The sequence below is a fragment of the Cryptotermes secundus genome, unplaced genomic scaffold, assembly GCF_002891405.2.
Source record: "Cryptotermes secundus unplaced genomic scaffold, Csec_1.0 scaffold1269, whole genome shotgun sequence".
Taxonomy (NCBI): domain Eukaryota; kingdom Metazoa; phylum Arthropoda; class Insecta; order Blattodea; family Kalotermitidae; genus Cryptotermes; species Cryptotermes secundus.
Genome location: NW_019720738.1, coordinates 612,189 through 631,588, shown reverse-complemented (window position 1 = coordinate 631,588; position 19,400 = coordinate 612,189). Strand labels below are relative to the sequence as shown.

The window sequence follows — 19,400 nt, the reverse complement described above, 5'->3', positions numbered from 1 at the left end:
CTTCGGATGAATTTCATTAATTCGCATGGGAATTGCAAAACTTCTCACATTCGTAGTCGTCAATCAGTAAAATCAATGTAAAGGAGTCTGTGAGTGGGTGCGTGGGTGCGTGGGAGAGGAAAATTTGGGGGAAAGTGTGAACCAGTAACGGAGCGAGCGCTTCTGAGAATCAGAACTAACAAAGAGTCGAGGGAATTGTATAAAGCCCCTGACTTGGTTTCGACGTTTTCCCCTGCCAATTCTCATTCCACCAGCTGCTCCATATCCATTAATCATCCTTTCGTCGTCTCTGTCTAGTCTCGATACTGGAAGCGTCGTTACGAACCACAAAGAAAATATGAGATGTTAACAATGTGTATCCAATTAAAGTAAAATGTAAAGTAAAGCACGCAAACCATTGAATGCAGTAGGAACATAGGAAAATCTCTGTAACAGGACAAGATAAAACTCGACTCGGCTGCTGTAGCAAAGAGAAGAATTACGGGGACGTTTCTGTTCACCCTACTAGCTTAGTAAGTCAACGCTGATGGAGCTACTGACAATTGCTGTAATACCGAAAACTGAAGAATAAATTCATCTGTAGCAGAAATCTATTTGAATAAGGAATAAACAAAACTTCATTTGTTAGTGGTACGATAGCATTTGTGACGTTACAAGTTTATTTCAGTTGGGAGATATCTGGATGTGCTTTGGATAAAATCAAACAAAAGTTACACGTCGCACAAGTAAAAGGAACAACAAACTCAATAAATGATGTAGGTATCGATTCACCTTGACCTTCAGTAGGTTAGAATATTGTAATGCACTACATATTGACATTATAAAGGCTTTTGTATTGCTGGAGAAAAATCGTTGGTGTTGGTGACGTATAAATGACGTCACGTACGTTTCCCAGGTAATGAGAACCACGGTACGGGATAGTCAGTTGTCAGTAGACGGCTGATTTGCCGGTCGGCCGGTCGAGTTGGTTGTTGTGAAGGCAACAGTGGTTTGTTTTCAAGAAAAGATTACCGATGTTTGTACTGCTCGAGTTTAAGAGGAATTGTTGTTGTTATTGTCAGTTAAATTCGTATTTTAATTACAATTACAGGTTATTCTTTCGTGCTAAATAGTAGAAGTTATACTCTATTTGTGTGTTTTGCCTTTTCTGGTTATGTTGCGCTTACACTCGAAGTGCTTGGTTGTGCCTGTGGGTTAAATAGTGGAATCAGAGTTACAGTGTCAATCTCGGATGAAGTGGAGCAGGAAATCCAAGTCCCCGCAACCCAATCTTCGCATCTTAATTCACAGTCCGCGGACAGACGATGACAGACACGACCAGCTTACGCCAGACTCAGTAACCTCCAGCCCAATGTCTCTTGGGATACATCTTAATCCTAAAACCACTGACATAAGTTCATCCACTTGGCCAAAAATGAAAAGATCAGAGTCGAACCCGTGTGATGTTGATGTTGCAAGAATTGTTCGTCCTCAAACGGCGACTCTTGAAAGGCCGCGTATTTTAGACGTGGCGTTATTACGTAAGATTGACATGTCCCTTACCAGAAAGGGCCTGCTTTCGATATCCAACCTGTGTATAGCTCCTCTGGACAACGTTCAAGCATCTAGGGACTCAAAGAGAAATTCGACTTTTAACAAAGAAACCCGTCATGGAGGGAAAACACGTAAGTGGAATACACCAAGAAAGTCAATTACTGATAAAGACAGAATAAAACAAGTAAAGAATCATTACAGAAGAAACGGATATAGAACAGACGAGAGCTGGGACGAGGAAGAGAACAGTGTGTCGGAGTCCTCGGTTAGTGTCAGGAGAGTGTCAAGGACCGTTCCAGTCAGCAGGAGCCCTTCAAGAGGAACGCAAAGGGCTGGAGATAAAGGCATTTCCCCAGTTAACAGTATTAGCAGCAATGCCAACAGTCCGAGACGAACTGTAGTTAAAACGCAAGAAAAAGCCAAACGTCTTTCTCCCGCGAGCTGCACCAACAGCAATAGCAACAGCCCTTCAAGAGGGCCACTGGGTAAACCAAGACAAAGAGAGACGCGTCTTTCTCCTGTGAGTAGTGTAGGCAGTGCTGCTAATAGCCCATCTAGAGAATCAAATGTGAAAAATGTGTCTCGAGAAAAACGTGTTCTTCCTGTTGGCAACAACAACGTAAGTGAAGACAACGCTGAGAAACCACGTCGCAGAACATGCAAACGCCCTGTCGTTGTTAAGAAGGACGGTAAAAATGTTGATGAAGTTTTCGGAGGGCCTAAGCCTAGGGACGAAGTGCCTGAGCCCTGCAGGACATGCGGTAGGCCGGAGCAGCCGGAAAGGTTCCACAGTCACCCGCCGCCCAGTAGCCATCGGAAGACGTCGGCAGCCAGGAGACAGCATGACAACAACAACAACAACAACAACAACAACAACGAGGACACGCGTCCAGCGGTTACGAAGAGCTCCGTGCGTAAACCCGTGCCTATGAAGTATAGAAGTGGCAAGTCGAAGAGAAGGGAGTCTAGCGTGGTGGGACCTGGAGGCGAGGCATCCGCACCAAACAAAGTGCCAAGTCCGGACTCACTCAAAAGGAACTCCAGTGACACCAAGACGTCGGAGGTGCAAAATGTGGATCGCAAGTCGCCGAGGGCTGGCACAAGGGGCGTGTTTCTCGTGCTGGACGACAAGGGGAGCGACAAGCCCATCGTGAGGTCAGGCCCCAGGACCGTCCTGTGTTATCTCTGTGGTCGTGAGTTCGGGACGGCTTCGTACCCCCTCCACGAGCCCCATTGCTTGCAGGTCAGTGGTTCGTATCTCCACTTGCTTGATCTAAACTCGACGATTACGCAGGTAGCCAAATTTTGGAGGTCGAAATGTTGGAACTCCTGTTTCGTGTTTGGTGAGTTCCAGGTTCAAATCTCGGCCCCGGGACTCACTGTCGTGTCAGTACATGTGAGATCCAGACGGTTGTAACTAGACGTCTTCTAAGTTGTGACACAGTGTACTCTGGTAGATGCTACATTACGTCAAATCCCAGATGTTGTTAATATTGACATGCTGACTCAGGGAATCTCTTCACTCACCTCCGTGTAGTGCTAAGATTAAGATTCCGTGGAGCAGTAGCTCCACTTCCCTATATACGAGTATCTTCAGGACTTAATAAGGCACAGGGATCCGAAAGGCAGGCCTGACAGCCGGCAATTTCCAATATTCATCAAATCCTCCCCCCTCCCCAAATATCTACTGTCTGAAATCAGAATGCTGACACGCCCCTTTCAAAATGGACTTGTTTCCTAGAATTTCCTCTTCGTAGGATTTGAGGTTGTCACGGCGCTGTTTGTGAATGAATATAACGCTGTGTAGCAAGGCAACCTACGTATTGGAGGAATATATCGCTTCCATCTTCGATGTCGAAAAATAAGCTAAGCAAGAGGTCTGCTTGTCATATGTTTTCACGCTAGTATCTCGCTCGGCTTATTGTTTGACCCTGAAGATGGAGGTGATATGCTCCTCCGAAACGCCAACTGACTACATGGCGTTATATCCCAGAAGACAGAACTGTTCTCAGTTGCCCTGCTTTACACACCGTTCCTCCTGTCTCGTTCTGACGCGGATAAACGTATAGGATTCACTGCCTTCTAAATTATTTCCTATCTGAAAGACGTCAAGCGTATGTTTTCATTTATTTACCCTCTCTTTAATGAGTCGTTCGGCAACTCAGACAATGCAGCATCGAAAGACTGGATGACAGCCTGTCCTCTGGTCGAGATTTGGACCATGTTATAAATATGAAGCAGGGGTGGTAACCACCGGACAGTGACTTTCGTTTAAATAATTTTGAGAAACTAAAACGTCATAAGGTCTCCCTGGAACCGTCTGTTATGAGAATTGCGGCATTTACGTACGAGCAGAACTGATGAACACATCCGAAGAACGCCAGACTCTTTGTCCCAGACTCTGTCCAGTACTCAGTTGCATAGCTGCTCTTGTTAAAGAGAGAGAGAGCTGCCATCTTCACTGCGAGGAACCCAGGCCTGCTTCAGAAAAGCTTAACATCCAAAATAATATGCACTAGGACAACGTCCGAAACAAAAGCCCAACTCATCGGTTGTCATCTTTCCACGGAAATGAAAACTATGATTATGGTCTGCTGGATTACCACGCCGTCTCGTTTCGTATATTCATGATAAACCCTTCTACTTTGTCGTTGCCAGGAATTGACTCCAGTACTCCAGGAACTATCAGATCAGTGTACTGACTCAGCTACTTCCAGCATCGATCGCCGTAGTAGCATGTTACATAATAAAAAAGGTAGAGCAAACTCTCTAACAGGCCGTGGAGGCCCAGAGGGTTGTGAGACGTCGAGGTTCCCACATTTTCTAAATAATCGGCTTACAGATGGCGGTGAGGTTGTCAGCCTTACGCGCCGACCGGCCGTCCTTTACCCCTAGGAAGATTCCTGGTACTCATTTCTTTTAGAGGCTGTCGTCCCCAGGGCCATAGTGCGGCTGGAAGGCTCAGGCCAATTGAAACGCCAATGACCTCATCAGGACTCGAACCCGCGACCTTCCAGCTTATAGCATAGTGCCTCAACCAACTACGCTACCGCGTGTCCTCACATGTTACGCAACTCGTCATAAAAACTTGGAAGTGTCCTTGTTCAATGCGGTTGCAGAAAATTTAAAAACTGCTCCACCGTCTCTGATACTGAAGGACTGAAAAAAACCATGAAAATCCTCAGGACAAAATAAAAGTGGCCCAAGGACTACATTCTCTCGGACAATCTGAAACACTGCGTGTTGGCATTATTGTCTGAAGCACAGTATATGAGCTACAGGCCTAAGAGGGGAATGTGAATACGTCACTTCCTGTGCAGACCGGAAACACGTAACATTGAAAAAGATCTCTGTCCTCCAATGTACCATAATTCCTGCTGCATTCCTTCATAATTGGGTGAACATGTAGCGCAAGGCTTGGCCTAGGAAACCAAATCTTTATTCAAAAGCCAATGCACACGCTTATGGTCCAGTTGCCGTGGGGACGGGCCTGGACTTTGCGTTATCATCAGAAATTTAAAATATTTTATTTTATCGTACGTTCAGTATCCACACAGGTGTATCGTCCAGGGGGTAAAGGACGGTCGGCGCGTCATGCTGACAACCTCACCGCCATTTGTGAGCCGATTGTCTAGAAAATGTGGAAGCCTCGACGTCTCACTACTCTGTGGGTCTCCGCGGCCTGGTACAGGGATAGCTTTACCTTTTCTGTAATTTTATCAGTGGGAAATTCAGACAGAATTCAATAAAATTTTCTTTCGTAAGGTTGCATATCAAAATATGGCGTACTCTGGGTCGTAGAGCAGATGGACTTTTAGTCATCATCATCATCATCATCATCATCATCATCATCGATAAAACAGCCCCTTTTGAGCCATGGCCTTTCTCAGAATATTATGCCACATTTGTCTTGAATTAAACCATTCAGTTTTCACTTCTATGGATTTCGGAACAGTATTTTTTACAGGATAATTTCATCAGCCTTACGTCCAACCCCCAACTCTCTATTTATGTCCTCCAGTGTAAGGGTGGCCCAGTTATACCCCCAGGCACAGGGTTCACTTTTCTTCGCCTTCTATGACTCGCAGGGCTACGGCGGAGGTGTTCGAACCCGCTTCCACACGGTAGGGACTTTGGTCTCTCAGCCATTCAAATATTTTCCGCTTTGTTTTAAATCCGATTGTTCATTGCTCTTCGTAACCGACCGCAAGTTTCAAGTCAGAAGATTCCGTGTAAGATTTGAGGTTTTCACGGCGGTGACTATGAAGAAAGCAGTCCTCTGGGATGTGGAGCCATGTAGATATTGTGTTAACCGACGTTTCGGAAGAACGTATCGCCTCCATCTTCAGGGTATAAGACAAGAAGAAATCTATGAGCGATGCAGCGTGAGCAGGTGCAACAGGCGTGCTTTATAAAGTGAAAGAAAATTGTAGGAATTTCATTTAACGTTCCAGAAGATGGCAGTACAGGCTTCTGTTCCCTGACCACGCGTACAAGAGATACGCCCGTTTCAAAACGATGGACCACGTTCGCAACATGGGAAGTGTCAGAACCCGCAGGCGATGTACAGTGCGAGAGCGCTCTCGTGGCGTGAGGGTGCCGTATCGACCGGTGTCACCGTGTGCCTTGGGGCTACACGGCCGAAAACAATCGATGCTCGCGCCCCGCACTGTTTTGTGTTCCACACGGAACACACTTTCTGTCTGTCTGTCTGTCTCTCTGTTCGCGTAATATTTTTTTTATTGCTTTGGGGGGTGGGACTAAGTCCCTTGTACTGCGGCCACTTCTGGCCTATTGTACCAGCCCCAGATGATAGGTGAGGGTGATTGTGGAGCAAGCGGTGGAATGAAGATTGGCAGGGGAAACCGAAGTACTCAGAGAAACCCTGCCCCAGGGCCACTTTTTCCACCACAAATCCCACTTTACCAGACCCGGGATCGAACCCGGGCCGCCGCGGTGGGAAGCCAGCGACTAACCGCTTGAGCTATGGCGCGGCCATTTGCGTAATATTAATTAGATCCAGACTTTGACTTTGACTTGGCTAGGATCACAATTGAGACAGCTTGCTGATGCGGCATTCGAAGCCGATAGAGAAGAGAAGGCACGGCGCGTCATATAGCGGTTTGTGAAGTGCAGTAACAAGCTGTATAAGTGCAGTAAATCCGGCCATCAATCCAAAACCCGTCTATAAGTCACGCACGCCCCTTTATACGTGGCAATACTAGCTCCCACGAATAACACGCACAAATAGTCCATCATAAACCGTCTCCTTTACACTGTATAGTGCACTTGACACATCCACATCGAAATATGATCTGTATTCACACAGACATAACACACTGGAACAAAGGACTGCTCTCTCTTTCGTGACCTGCTTACATAATTACAAGCGAATATGTGTGGAAGGACGCTGTTTCGGCACTGCACACAGTTCGTTATTCTGTTTGCTTTCCAAAGCCTTCACTCTGAACGTAATGCATATTGCATGCACTTCCAGGGGTACGAAAATAACTGGGTTAAGTCTCTCGCTCAATGAGTCAGACTTTTTTGTGTGTAAAATGGAAATAGTCTACATAGCAGCAACATCTGCATACCCTAACACGACAGCAGCATCCAGGCTAAAGTGCACCAAGAGGATTTGTGGTGTCACGTGACTATTATACGGTGTTTGGACTGGATGTTCGCATTTATTGCACTTATAAACTAAACCCGTAATTACAAGTAATACAGCGCTATCATTGGTCCCTGTACTTTACACTTCACTGCTACAGACACTAGCGTCCTCAGTCTGTTACAGTTTCCGCTATCCGTTTCCTGGCAACGAATTCTAACACAGGAGGTATAACAGTTTCTGAATTACACACCCCGAGCATCGCGGTTCTACAAAGTAAGGGTAAAGTTGTCCCTATGCTTAACTAATTAAGCACCACGCCATGAAGGTGTATGGGGGAGAGGATGTATAGATCCACATTTTCTTGAACTCGGCACTAGTTGGAGATCAGTGGTCAGCTTCACGCCCCGACAGCTTTACCCGCGGGGAAAGAGCCCCCCGGTACCCACTGGGTAGGAAGCTGGGTGGGCCCCAGAACCGGTCTGGAAGGCGTGGAGACGAGAAAATTCTTAACCCTACTGGGATTCGAACTGCGACCCCTTGTCATCCAGCCCGTAGCCAGTCGCTATCCCGGCTCCATATCGCGGTACTACAGCACACGTAAAGCCTTCTCTTCACTCCACTGAACTGCACTCAGTAAATCTGATGCCTCAGTCCCCTACTCCGAAGCCCATATCCTGCCCGGCTGGCGGTTTACCGGCATTCATTTCGTCTTGGCACCAAGCCCCTTAAGGCTCACGACCAGAGCCCTTGTGTTTACAGAGTCACCGCTTAGCAACGGGTCTATACGCCACAATATTTATACATCTTTCCATTTAGTTGCTTGTATACCCAGTGGTGAGGAACATATGGACTTTATGTTCGGTGTGCCGAAGGTTCAATATGCGACACGTAAATGAAGAACTTGAGGCGCTGGGAGAGATCGCACAAGGACTTGTGTCCTTTCTTCCTCCAGCCTTCATGTGGCCATGCAGTATAAATGTGGGAGGAACAACACTGGCTCTTCAGTTCTGTTTGCACGATCGAAATTTGAAGGGCTAACAGGCAAGGGATGAGATGCGGTCCCTTCACGTGTCTGTGCGGGAAGCACTGGTGACACATTTCCAATGCAGCAGCAACTTGGATTTAACGGCTCTTGAATCTTAGATTATTTGAAACATTGTCTCAGCCGAGAGCGTGCAACGCAGCTCCTAACGAGACGGCAAGACCAGTCCTTGCTTTGTTATGTACTAGCAGGAGTACACGTTCTTCGCCCGGGATGCGGACTGAGCGAAGTTTTTAGACGCTTGGCAGGGTTGCGAACTCACTGAAGAAGCTAAGAATCAGGATTCGATCAGGGTCCACAAAGAACAAGCAAATTCTTCAGCGTCCTGTATCATTAGTGCATTCATTGTTATGTTTAGGTGTGCTCTGCTCGGTCCGTGCTGGAAGTGGCAAGTAGAATGTTGATACGAAAGTTATATATATATATATATCAACACATAGGCACAACTCACAGAGTCTTGAGACAGTAAAATATGGCCATGAGTCTCGAGGATCTCGGAACCAAGAATGACTTTGCTGGCGAGGGCCAACAGGAATTTACCTGACTGACCGCCCCACAGACCGCCTCTGTGGTCTACTGGTCAGAGTTCCTGGCTACAGATCCAGAGGTCCGGATTCGATTCGCGGCGCTACCAGATATTCTGAGAAGTAGTGGGTCTGGAACGCGGTTCACTCAGCCTCGTGAGGTTAATTGAGGAGCTATTTCAAGGAAATAGCTACGGGCTGGACGACTGAAGGGTCAGAGTTCGAGTCCCGGTTGGGTCAAGAATTTTCTCTTCTCCAAATCGTCCAGATCGGCTCTGGGGTTCACCCAACCTCCTATTCAATGTGTATCGGGAGTTCTTTCCCCTGGGGCAAAGCGGCAGGGGCGTGAAGCTGACCACTCACCTCCATCTAGTACCGAGGTCAAGAAAGTGTGGATCTATACATCCATTCCCCATACGCCTTCATGGCGTAGTGTTAAGTAGTCAAGCACAGGGACAACTTTCCCTTTTACCGTCGTGACAACTTCAGAGTGTCTGTGTTTGGGTCAGGGGGCGAGAGACGTAAGTAACACACAAATACTTTGCGACATGTAAGGTTGTAATGCTTCTAGTTTCTTGCCTATAACAGCCGTCAATAATAAATTAAATTGAATTGAAATTATAAAATACGACCCGATTTGCTTTCCTTTGTGGTTGCGAGTTTTTGTGGCCGCCGAGCCTCCTGTAAATGGGGTCGAGATATTCCAAGCACAAAGCAACTGCGGACTGCTGTCGGCATTTGTTTGGCTAGGAATTTATATTTGTATTGCTAACAAAAGAGAATTCATTTCCGTTCCAGGCTTCAGCGTGATACGCTTCAGCAAGAAGCGAAACACCAGGAATTATTCTGTGGAATGTATTGCGTGTAGCCGAGGTAGGGGCAGCCTAGTATTAGACTCTTTGCGTTAAATACAAGCGTATAAACGTAGCTAAACGCCTTTGACAATTGGCTGCTCTATTGTGGGAAGGTAAAGCCGTCCCTGTAACAGGCAATGGGGGCCCATAGGTTGTAAGACGTCGAGGCTCCCACATTTTCTAGGCAATCGGCTCACAGATGGTGCTGAGGTTGTTAGCCTTACGCTCCGGCCGCTCTTTACCCCCGGGACGATTCCTGGTATTATGTATTATATTTGGATATTGTCTGTCTTCTTGAGTTTTTCAAACAGGACGTTTCGGAAACTGGATCTGTTTCCTTCGCCATGTGTGAGAGAAATTTCGTTTCCAGTAGCAAATCTTGTTTCCAAAAATAATAAAATAATAAAAGTAAAAGAGAAAGTTGTCCCTGTGTTTAAGTAATTAAGCACTACACCATGAAGGCGTATGGGGAAGTGCTGGTTCACATCTGCGTATTCTTGACCTCGGCACTAGTTGGAAGTGAATGATGAGCTTCACCCTCAGGCCGCCTTACTCTTGGGAAGAGACCCCTCGGCACCCATTGGGTAGGGGTCTGTGTTGGCCCAGGAACTGGTCTGGATAATGTGGAGATGAGAAAAATCTTACCGCTGCCGGGACTCGAACTCCGACCTCTCGGCCATCCAGCCCGTGGCCAGTTGCTGTACCGACTGAGCTATCCCTGCTCCTATGTTGAAAATAATAGCCACATCTGCTGTACACCAAGGTACAAGCAAGATATATCCAGGCAGAACTCACAAGGCACACTTCCTTGACGTAGAGGGTCATAGTCGTGCAGGTCTGTCAGTCTTATTGTTACTGTACCTAGTTTAGTTATTTGCATCGTCAAATTACGGCTTTTCTTATGCTAGTGGGGTGGGACTAAGTCCCTTGTACTGCGGCCACTTCTGGCCTGTTGTACCAGCCCCAGATGATAGGTGAGGGTGACTGTGGAATGAAGATTGGCAAGGGAAACCGAAGTACTCGGAGAAAGCCTGCCCCAGCGCCAATTTGTCCACCACAAATCCCACTTGACCAGACCCGGGATCGAACCAGAGCAGCCGCGGTGAGAAGCCAGTGACTAACCGCTTGAGCTATGGCGCAGCCTAGATTACAGCTTAATTAGCTACAATTTTGTCTACACGAAATTTGTCGGATATAACCTCAGAGCTTCGCACCGTGGCCATGTTTGAATTTCTAATCTTCCGGACAATATTTCTTTCATATGTAGGCATGTCAGTTACCTATCTCTGTAAGAGAACATAAAGGCTGCATGTTCTTCGGCATCCGCTCACAAGACTGCACGGTGTCACAACAGTGAACACCAGAATCTGAACAAAAATCTCAAAACTCGCCGCGTAGTTCTTGCTTGGACCCCTCCACCACACCCCGACCTAGGCACGATTAGTTGCGTGGAGTGTAAGCATCTGTGCAAAGAAGCGCCTGGTGCTGAAGGGCGGACGTTAATTGATCGTCGCGCCGCCTGTGAGGCAGACTGTCAGGTCTCTCTGGAACTGGACTGCTCACACACGGACTCGATAATAGAAGGTCAAAGGTCTCTGCTTTTAAGTATGCATATTCATCGCAATGTCCCCTGTCTGTTTGGTGCATTCTGCAAGACTGAAATGATACAGGTGATTTGTAGCCTGTTCCGCGCTACTAACGAGATGTGTGACAGACTCGCTGACACTTGTACGTAGCGTTTATTTATTTATTTGTCTGCGAAGATCCATTTCCTCTTCCTTATTGTTGGTTTACTTAACAATGCTCCAACCGTTATTGGTGTGAACCGGAATAGCTCAGTCAGTGTAGTATCGAGGCTACAGCTCCGAGGAATATGGGTTAAATTCCCGACAGGTGACTTTCTCTGGTAGGAAAAGGGTAAAGCTATCCCTGTAACAGGCCGTGGAGGCCCTTACGGTTGTGAGATGTCGAGGCTCATACATTTTCTAGAGAGTCGGCTCACAGATGGCGGTAAGGTTGCGAGCCGCCCTTTACCCCCAGGTATATTCCAAGAATATTCCTTTTACTCATTTCTGTTAGAGCATGAGTCGACCCCAGGACCACAGTGCGGCTGGAAGGATTACGTCAATTGAAAAATCCATCCACCTCATCGGGCATCGAACCCGCGACCTACAGTCTCGTAGCATAGTGCCTCAACCAACTAGGCTACCGAATGACCAAGTACTTTGACACGGATTGTGTTAACCGGACCATAATATTGTCACGTGTTGGGTATGTCACGCGACAGATAACTTCACGTGAGTCTCGGATTTAGTGAATCTTTATTGGACACTCACACTTACACACCTCACAATTATTGTCGCTTGCAGTGTCACTTGACTTCTGGCCCAGTACTTCTATGCGACGTCTCAACTATCCTTGTCCATGGCTGGATCTCAACTGTCTTCGGCGGCGGCTCTCTGAAGACTGACTCCTTGCTGTCTTCTATATCGTATGGCGTCTAGGTTCAACTAACTCGGCAAATGCCTTCAACCATTTTCATAACCTCGGCCGCTGCTATGCAACAAACCCTCGTTATAACCATGGAGACTCATCTCCGGGGAGATTCGGCGTTCTCTGCGCAACGCCTCACTGTTGGGATTACACTACCGCCATTGTTACTTCCTATGCAACGGTCTGTTCTAGCGTTTCCATGGAAGTAACTCTTCTGGGTTCCAAACATGTGACAATAAGATACACGCAATTCGCGGGGTCGCATGTGCATGTCGATACTTGTCATTTACGTAACGAGGAATGTCTCTGTTCCAGAGGTGGGAACGGGAGAACTCACATTTGCCGACACACCTGCGGCGGGCTGCCCCTGAGAAGCCCAGCAACCCTCTCACCGTCGAACAGTGGAACGCTTTCGCCTGGGAAGCCTCGCAGGTAAGCCACTGTGCCAGTATGGTCCACTCACAAAGCGGCCGTAGCCTCTCTCGTTCTTGTGGCTGGACCCTGCTTTCCGATTGTAAACATTTCTGGTCTATTCCATGCGTGCTACATGCCTTGTCCATCTCGTCCTCCTTGATTTGTTTAAAATTTGTCAAACAGTAAACTTTATGAGACTCCTCACTGTACAGTTTTCTCAACCTTTCTGTCAGTTTGCCCCCCTTGGGCACAAACAATCCCCTCAGCGCCCTGTTCTCAGACATCCTCAGTTCGTGTCCTCCCATTACTGCGAGAGATCAGTATTCACACCCATACAGAACTAAGTGCATGGAGCTGGACCCTTTGCGAAAAGCCAACAGTTGCTCAGCGACTCAAGAACCGAAGGTTCATTACCGAGTCCACAAGAGCCCGCCACTAGTCCCTATCTCGAGCCAGTTGAATCTAGTCCACTCTTCATCCTGTTTATCTAATATCCTTTGAATATTACTCCCCATCTACGTCTGGGGATACACGGTAGCGTAGTTGGTTGAGGCACTATACCACGAGCCGGAATATCGCGGGTTCGATTCCCGATGAGATCATTGGATTTGTTCCAGCGGCGCCTTGGCCTTGGGGTCGACTCAGCCTGTAACGGAAATGAGTACCAGGAATCTTCCTGTGGGTAAAGGGCTGCCGGCGGGCTGGCGTGTAAAGCTGACAACCTCACCGCCATCTGTGAGCCGATTGTCTAGAAAATGTGGGAGCCTCGACGTTTCACGTCCCTATCGGCCTCCACGGCCTGTTACAGGGATAGTTTTACCTTTTAGCCCAATCTCCATCTAGCGCCTCCTTGAGGTGCCTTCCTTCAGGTTTTCAACCGAAACACTGTACGCACTCTTCTCCCATGCTTGCTACATGTCTTGCCCAGCTTGTCCTCTTGGACGGATAAAACACTGTAATGCCGGGTAACCGTGGGGATTACAAGGGAAATCCTGCCCATGCTGGGACTCGATGTGTGGGCCGTAGCATCGTGTTCTTGTCTCTGGTCGTACACACGTGTAAGCCTCATCGAGCCGTGTTAGTGACGTCACTTCGGCTGCTGTTCTCATGCACGGCCAGTCCGAACCATGGCTGAAGTCATGATCCAAATATGGGGAACCTCCAGACACTGCCCCCCCACCCAGCTCAGCATTGCTGAAGTAAAGCACAGCGTTTCGGAAGCGGAATTTGCTGTCTTCTTCAGATACGAGATGCTACTCAGTTTTGTACCCAGGTAATCGTACACACTAAACCAGGGTCGAGCCGTGAAGCTCAGCTTTCATTTCAATCTATTGCCTGGGTTAAAAATCCGTGGAGCTATAACTCCACTCTCCCATACATCTTGATTCCGTGGTGTTTAATTAAACGTACAGATTTACATCGCTTAATGGGATGAGGCTGTGGATTGGAGTTGTCTTGACTGAGAAATGGGACTAGCGCAGCAAGAGTTCTCTCTTCTGGGATGTAACACCGTGTAGTCTGGTAAAGGTCAACAAGACGTTTCGGAGGAACATATCGCCTCCATCTGTTTACTGGCTGCTTTATGGTGGTTTCTTGCTTAGCTTACTTTTCGATCCTGAAGATGGAGGCGATTTGTTTATCCGAAAATTCTGTTGCCTTTCACCGGACTACACGGCGTCACATCCTAGAAAGCAGAACGCTCTAGTCGCCTCTTTGAGAACCTCAGATTCAATACATTAATTAACCTTGGGGCTCCATTATTATTATTATTATTATTATTATTATTATTATTATTATTATTATGGCTTTACAGCCCTTTGTTGGGCCTTGGCTGCATTTTCAGTTTCTCAATCCTATACAGAGTCGGTAGGACTCCTTGGACGGAGGATCAGCCTGTCGCAAGGCCTCTACCTACACACGTGACAGCACAAACACAAAATAAACGCACATAGACATCCATGCCTTGAGTGGGATTCGAACCCACGATCCCAGCGTTTGAGCGGGCGAAGGCAGTTCATGCCTTAGACCGTGCGACCACATTGATTGACTTTGGGCTCCATGAAAGACAGTGGATTTCTCGTCAGCTTGCGCAACCAGTAGCTTCTGATTAAGGACCTTGCACAAGGATGTATGTAGCGGGCAGAGCGCCTTCTGCCTGAGACACTCCAGTTGCAGGGACATGGGGGCGCGTGTGGGCAGCGCCTCCCACTTCTGGCAATGAAATCACCTGCCGACCTACGCGTCCCTTGCGCAAGAGGACAACCAAGGTCGGCAGGTCGTTCAGGACACTCTCCGGGGTCGCTGGTATTCCTCAGCCATGCATATTAAGAGATACATGCAAACTAATCAGCCCGTAAATACAGTAATACTGCACAGTATTGTGTAGCGGCAATTCCGAAGAAGGGTGCAACTATAGGTGGCGAAACTTAAATTTGCGATCGACGTTCAACACGAGATTTGTGGCTGTGGGATGTGACGCCGTGTGGTCTGGTTGGAAGTTTCCTGACTGTTCGAAAGAACAAATTCCCTCCATCTGTGGGACCTATGAGTCAGCCAAGCAAGCATCCCGTTCCACCATCTGCTTACTGTCCGCTTAGCCAGATAATCGATTACCTGTTGTTGGTTGTTTCATTGCGTGGTTAATACGTTGAATTCTCGCGTTAAGCTGTGTTCTCCCGGGCTATGACGCGTTGTCCCGAAGTAGGGTACGAGCTAGTCATGTGACATCAGATTGTAGATCAGGCTGTCCCGCTGCACAACTGAATAGGATAAGTTGCGTGTGTACCAAGCCGTTGTCCAGCAACGGCCTATTCCGCGTTGCCAAAGGAATGTGCTCAGTGAAGTGTTGTCTAGCAGATGTTCATATTCCGGCTTTCAGGCGTCATGTTACAATATTTTTTCCTTATCTCCTTTCTGGATTTCCAAGTTAACGTCTTCCAACCGTTTCCCCACCCTGTGATCTCACTTAACCTTGCTATCGGGAAGGTGGCTCAAGCGATTGCCTTTCTAACCTCAACTAGAGAAGTTCTTTATTCGAATCTCGGTTGGCACCCTGAAAACCTCGAGGGAAAGATTTGTCATGCTGTAGCTCTGTACGTCCAGGTGAATGCAGGGAGGGCGGCCATAAGCAAGTGACGACGGCGTTCTGCCCGTTCAGCTGAACTTCGCCGAACGCGATAACCCTCTCGTGTCATTCGGCGACAAATAATGGCTGCGTCACTGTGTAAACTGCGATGTATTCATCTACCAAATTTAGTTTAAATCCGTCGGTAATTTCAGAAATGAAACATTCCTCATTGTGCGTCATTTAATTAAACTCATTGACCTCCAGACGGACACAGCTCCTAAGTATCCGCTGATATGCGCGTCTATCCAACGCAGCGTACATTTACCACATAGCTCAGTCACAATAGTGACCAAACGGTCCTGCTTTCCAATTAGGAGTGTTGTTTTCTATCTTCTGATCGCCCCGCCGGGCTCTCTCTTCTTCTCCCCTCGAACCCCTGGGCCCCAGTGTCCTCCTTTCTTTATGAGCTGACTGCATCGTCACTAAACTGACTTCGACCCTGAATATGGAAACAACATTTTGCCCCGAAACATTGGTGTAAATGTGAAGGTCTAACCCAGACGATCAGAGTATGAAGAGGTAATTTTCCTTTATACTGTCAGGCTGAACATTTCAGGGTTAAACGCAACAAGATACACAGCTTTGTGTGGTGTGTTGCAGGCGCACCTGGTGCCTTGTGACAACTGTGGGCGCACGTTCAACCCCGACAGACTGGAAGTCCATCAGCGAAGCTGTCGCCCCCCGGCGGGCCAAGTCGCGAGGCGCAGTCACCAGGTAGGCTGTCCGTGTGTCTCTGTTTCCCCGCTGCCCTGCCTCAGTGTGGCTCTGCCCCGAGCGCGGGTTTCGATTCGAAAGCTCCGAGTGACTGGGGCACATTTCGGACCCGTATTCGTGAGGTGTCCAGTTCGAATCTTGGCCACACCGGCTGTTCTGACTGAAGTTTCCCATTGTTCTCCTCAGCCACTCTCCAGGCTAATTCCACCACAGTAACTCAGTGTGGACCACGACCGCTTCCTTCCGCATCCTTTCTAATTCATTGCATTATATCGTAGCATCCTGCTGCTCATCACATGCGAGGGAGAGTCAGTGAACAGGTCACAAACGGAAGTAAAACAGCTGTAATGGACGTAATATTTTTTTTTGTATCACTAGATAGCAGCACAGCCCAACTTTATGAAAGGCTAGATAGCAGACGAGCATGCGCATGTTCAGAGACTGGTTTCAATAGTCAAAATGGCGACCGTTCTTGAGGAGTATATTACTGAGGAGCAACGCTCTGTTGTGCGTTTTTGTGGTCAAAATACTCAGTGCAAAGAATATTAATAAAGAAAGTGTTTGTCGCTTAAAGTGGTACACAACTGGTCGAGAAATCCTCTGAAGGACTTTCGAAAGTCGGTGACGATGCCTGACCAGGTGCGGAAGTGGCTGAGACAACAGTCAAAAAATTTCTATGCTGTGGGTTTCGACGCACTGGTAAAGCGACGGGACTTGTGTATCAATGTTGGTGGAGGGTATGTCGAGAAATAATGTTTTGTCCATGTTCGATTATCTCATGTTTTACGTGGTATATCCATTTGTGCTGACCTATTGACTGCTCTTCCCCGTAGTATTAATTCCTATTCAGTAGCTGTCTCACATGCAACTTGCTTTTTGAAACCTTCAAAAGCTTCAAACGTTAAAATCTCTTCTACATCACTGGTATATGAACACTACATGTTTCGACTAACACTGGTCATCTTCAGGTGTCTCTAAAATTTGTAATGAAACTATGTGCTTCCGTGCGTAAGTTCAATATTGGGGATATGCCCACGTCTATGAAACATTCATAACAGCTGAACACGTCACAAAAAGGGGAGCCACACATCATCCTGGACACTGGGGCGCATATACGTGAGCATGTCCCAAAATTGAACTTACAGACGGAAGCACAGCAGTTTCATTCACAATTTTACAGATATCTGAAGATGACAAATGTTGGTCGAAACATGTAATATGCATACTCCAGTGATGTAAAACAGATTTTAATGTTCAAAATTTTTAGGGTTTCAAAATCACGTTACATGTGAGACGGCTAACTAGCATTATTCTTTGTTTATCCCGCCTTCCAAACCTATGTAGACGAGCTACTGGAAGTGTCGTTAAATAAACCATAAATAAAATAAACGAGAAGTTCTGGGAAGACCTAATCGCCCACTTTCCTTTCATACGACACGGACTGCGTAGAAAACGACGCGTACAATTCTTCTATTCTTGCGCGTGTTCGTTGCCGCGGTAACTTTTTACCGAGCCGTTGCCTAGCAACATACACATACAGACACACTTACTGATGCGAGGGGCTCAAGTGCCGTGATATACATACCGAGTTTCATAAATATTGATTCAGGCATTCAGAAGTTGGTATGGGGGGGATATGCATACCCGTACACAGACAGCATGGTGATAGCATAAGCCTGCTTTAGGAAAGCAGCCACTGATAACGCTGTTAAATGAGAAATAAATGAAAAACAAATGGAGCCCACAGGTTCTTCACCTTTCAAACTAAAGCTCTGAGCCCGATAAAGGCAGACGGCATCTTCGCAACGCGGTCAGAAACCGGCGAATTCTGGTTCGGACTGGCGAACTGTGTCCTCAGGCAACTTCATCAGATAAAAACGTCACGGCAGGGTGTACGTCACGTCCGCTACACGCATGCGCATGCCCACTCCTGGGCTGTGCTTTCAGTTATCGTTGCCACAAAATCTCATTCGACGACACATAACCTAAATCTCGTCATTCAGTTATCTGCACGCCAATCAGCTCTCATTCACTGCTTTCTCCCAGCTTCATTAGGTCACGTGGGTCTAATAACCTCTGCAGTTGTGGCAGCGACGACAAACAACCAAACAAATAAGTGAACCATTTGATCAATTCCGTAACATGGGAAGTTACGCCATGTTTTCTGGTAGAAGTTAACAGACGTTTCGGAGTAACTAAATGCCTCCACGTTTAGGGTTGAAGAGTAAACCTGGAAACATTTTTACATTTCTTTATTGGCTTACTCTTGAACCGTGAAGATGGAAACATTGCATCCTTCAGAAAGGTCGATAAGTTTCAACCGGACTCTACATCACAGCCTGTCTTCAGGTACAGAGCTGGTTGAAACCAACTTCATCACTCAACAGTCGGTCAAGTTAGGGGTTAGGGATGAAGCCCCTAACTCAGGGACCGGGGATGTGATAATGTGCTGCCTGATTGAGGCGATCGCACATCTCAGGGAGCGCAGATAAACCTGCTCTAGGGCCACGAATCTCACATGAAGTCACCCGGGACTGAACTCGGGTCTCCTCGTTGGCACGGTTGAAGCTTTATGCTAACTCGGCGAGAACATGCAGTTGGGGGGGGAGGGGGCTTCAGACACGTGACTTGCGTTGCTGGGCGCTGCAAGTCTGCAGTGGGTCCCCAGGGGGGTCGAGCACCCCCCAGTACCACCTGCCACCCGTATTGAACTGTGCCACTACATCAAATATGCATTAGCCTCATGAATCAACTGAACGACCAAGTTCAAGGGCAGCTCAGTAGCGTCAGCAACAGGCCACACAAACAAAATAGCTCTTAGCCTGTCGTCTCTTATCTGATACGCCTCGATACAAAGTTGCTTCGTCGGCCGGAAAATGCTGATAATGTTGTTTAGTTGGTGTCATTTTGGTATTGTTCCTTCGCACGTGTTTTTATGGGCCGAAATGGACAAATGTTGTCTTGCCTTGATTCAAGAGTTCCATCTTTTTTTTTTTAGTTTATTCATTTATTTGTATTTTCCTCTCTCTTTCTTTATTCGGTACTCATTTCGAGCTCACTTTCGTCATTTAAAAAAATAAATGGA

The 19,400-nt window shown here is 47.2% G+C and overlaps 1 protein-coding gene across 2 annotated transcripts in view; it reads left to right on the top strand.

Annotated features, from left to right (window-relative positions):
- The first annotated feature begins 943 nt into the window (after positions 1-943).
- Positions 944-19,400, top strand: part of LOC111873274 — a 22,502-nt gene continuing 4,045 nt past the window's right edge. For both annotated transcript variants that reach the window (XM_023867857.2, XM_023867848.2), the window contains exons 1-3: positions 944-2,776; positions 12,376-12,492; positions 16,202-16,315. In XM_023867857.2, coding sequence (XP_023723625.1) covers positions 1,232-2,776; positions 12,376-12,492; positions 16,202-16,315 — 1,776 coding nt within the window. In that variant the 5' untranslated portion in view covers positions 944-1,231. The remainder of the gene's footprint in view (positions 2,777-12,375; positions 12,493-16,201; positions 16,316-19,400) is intronic.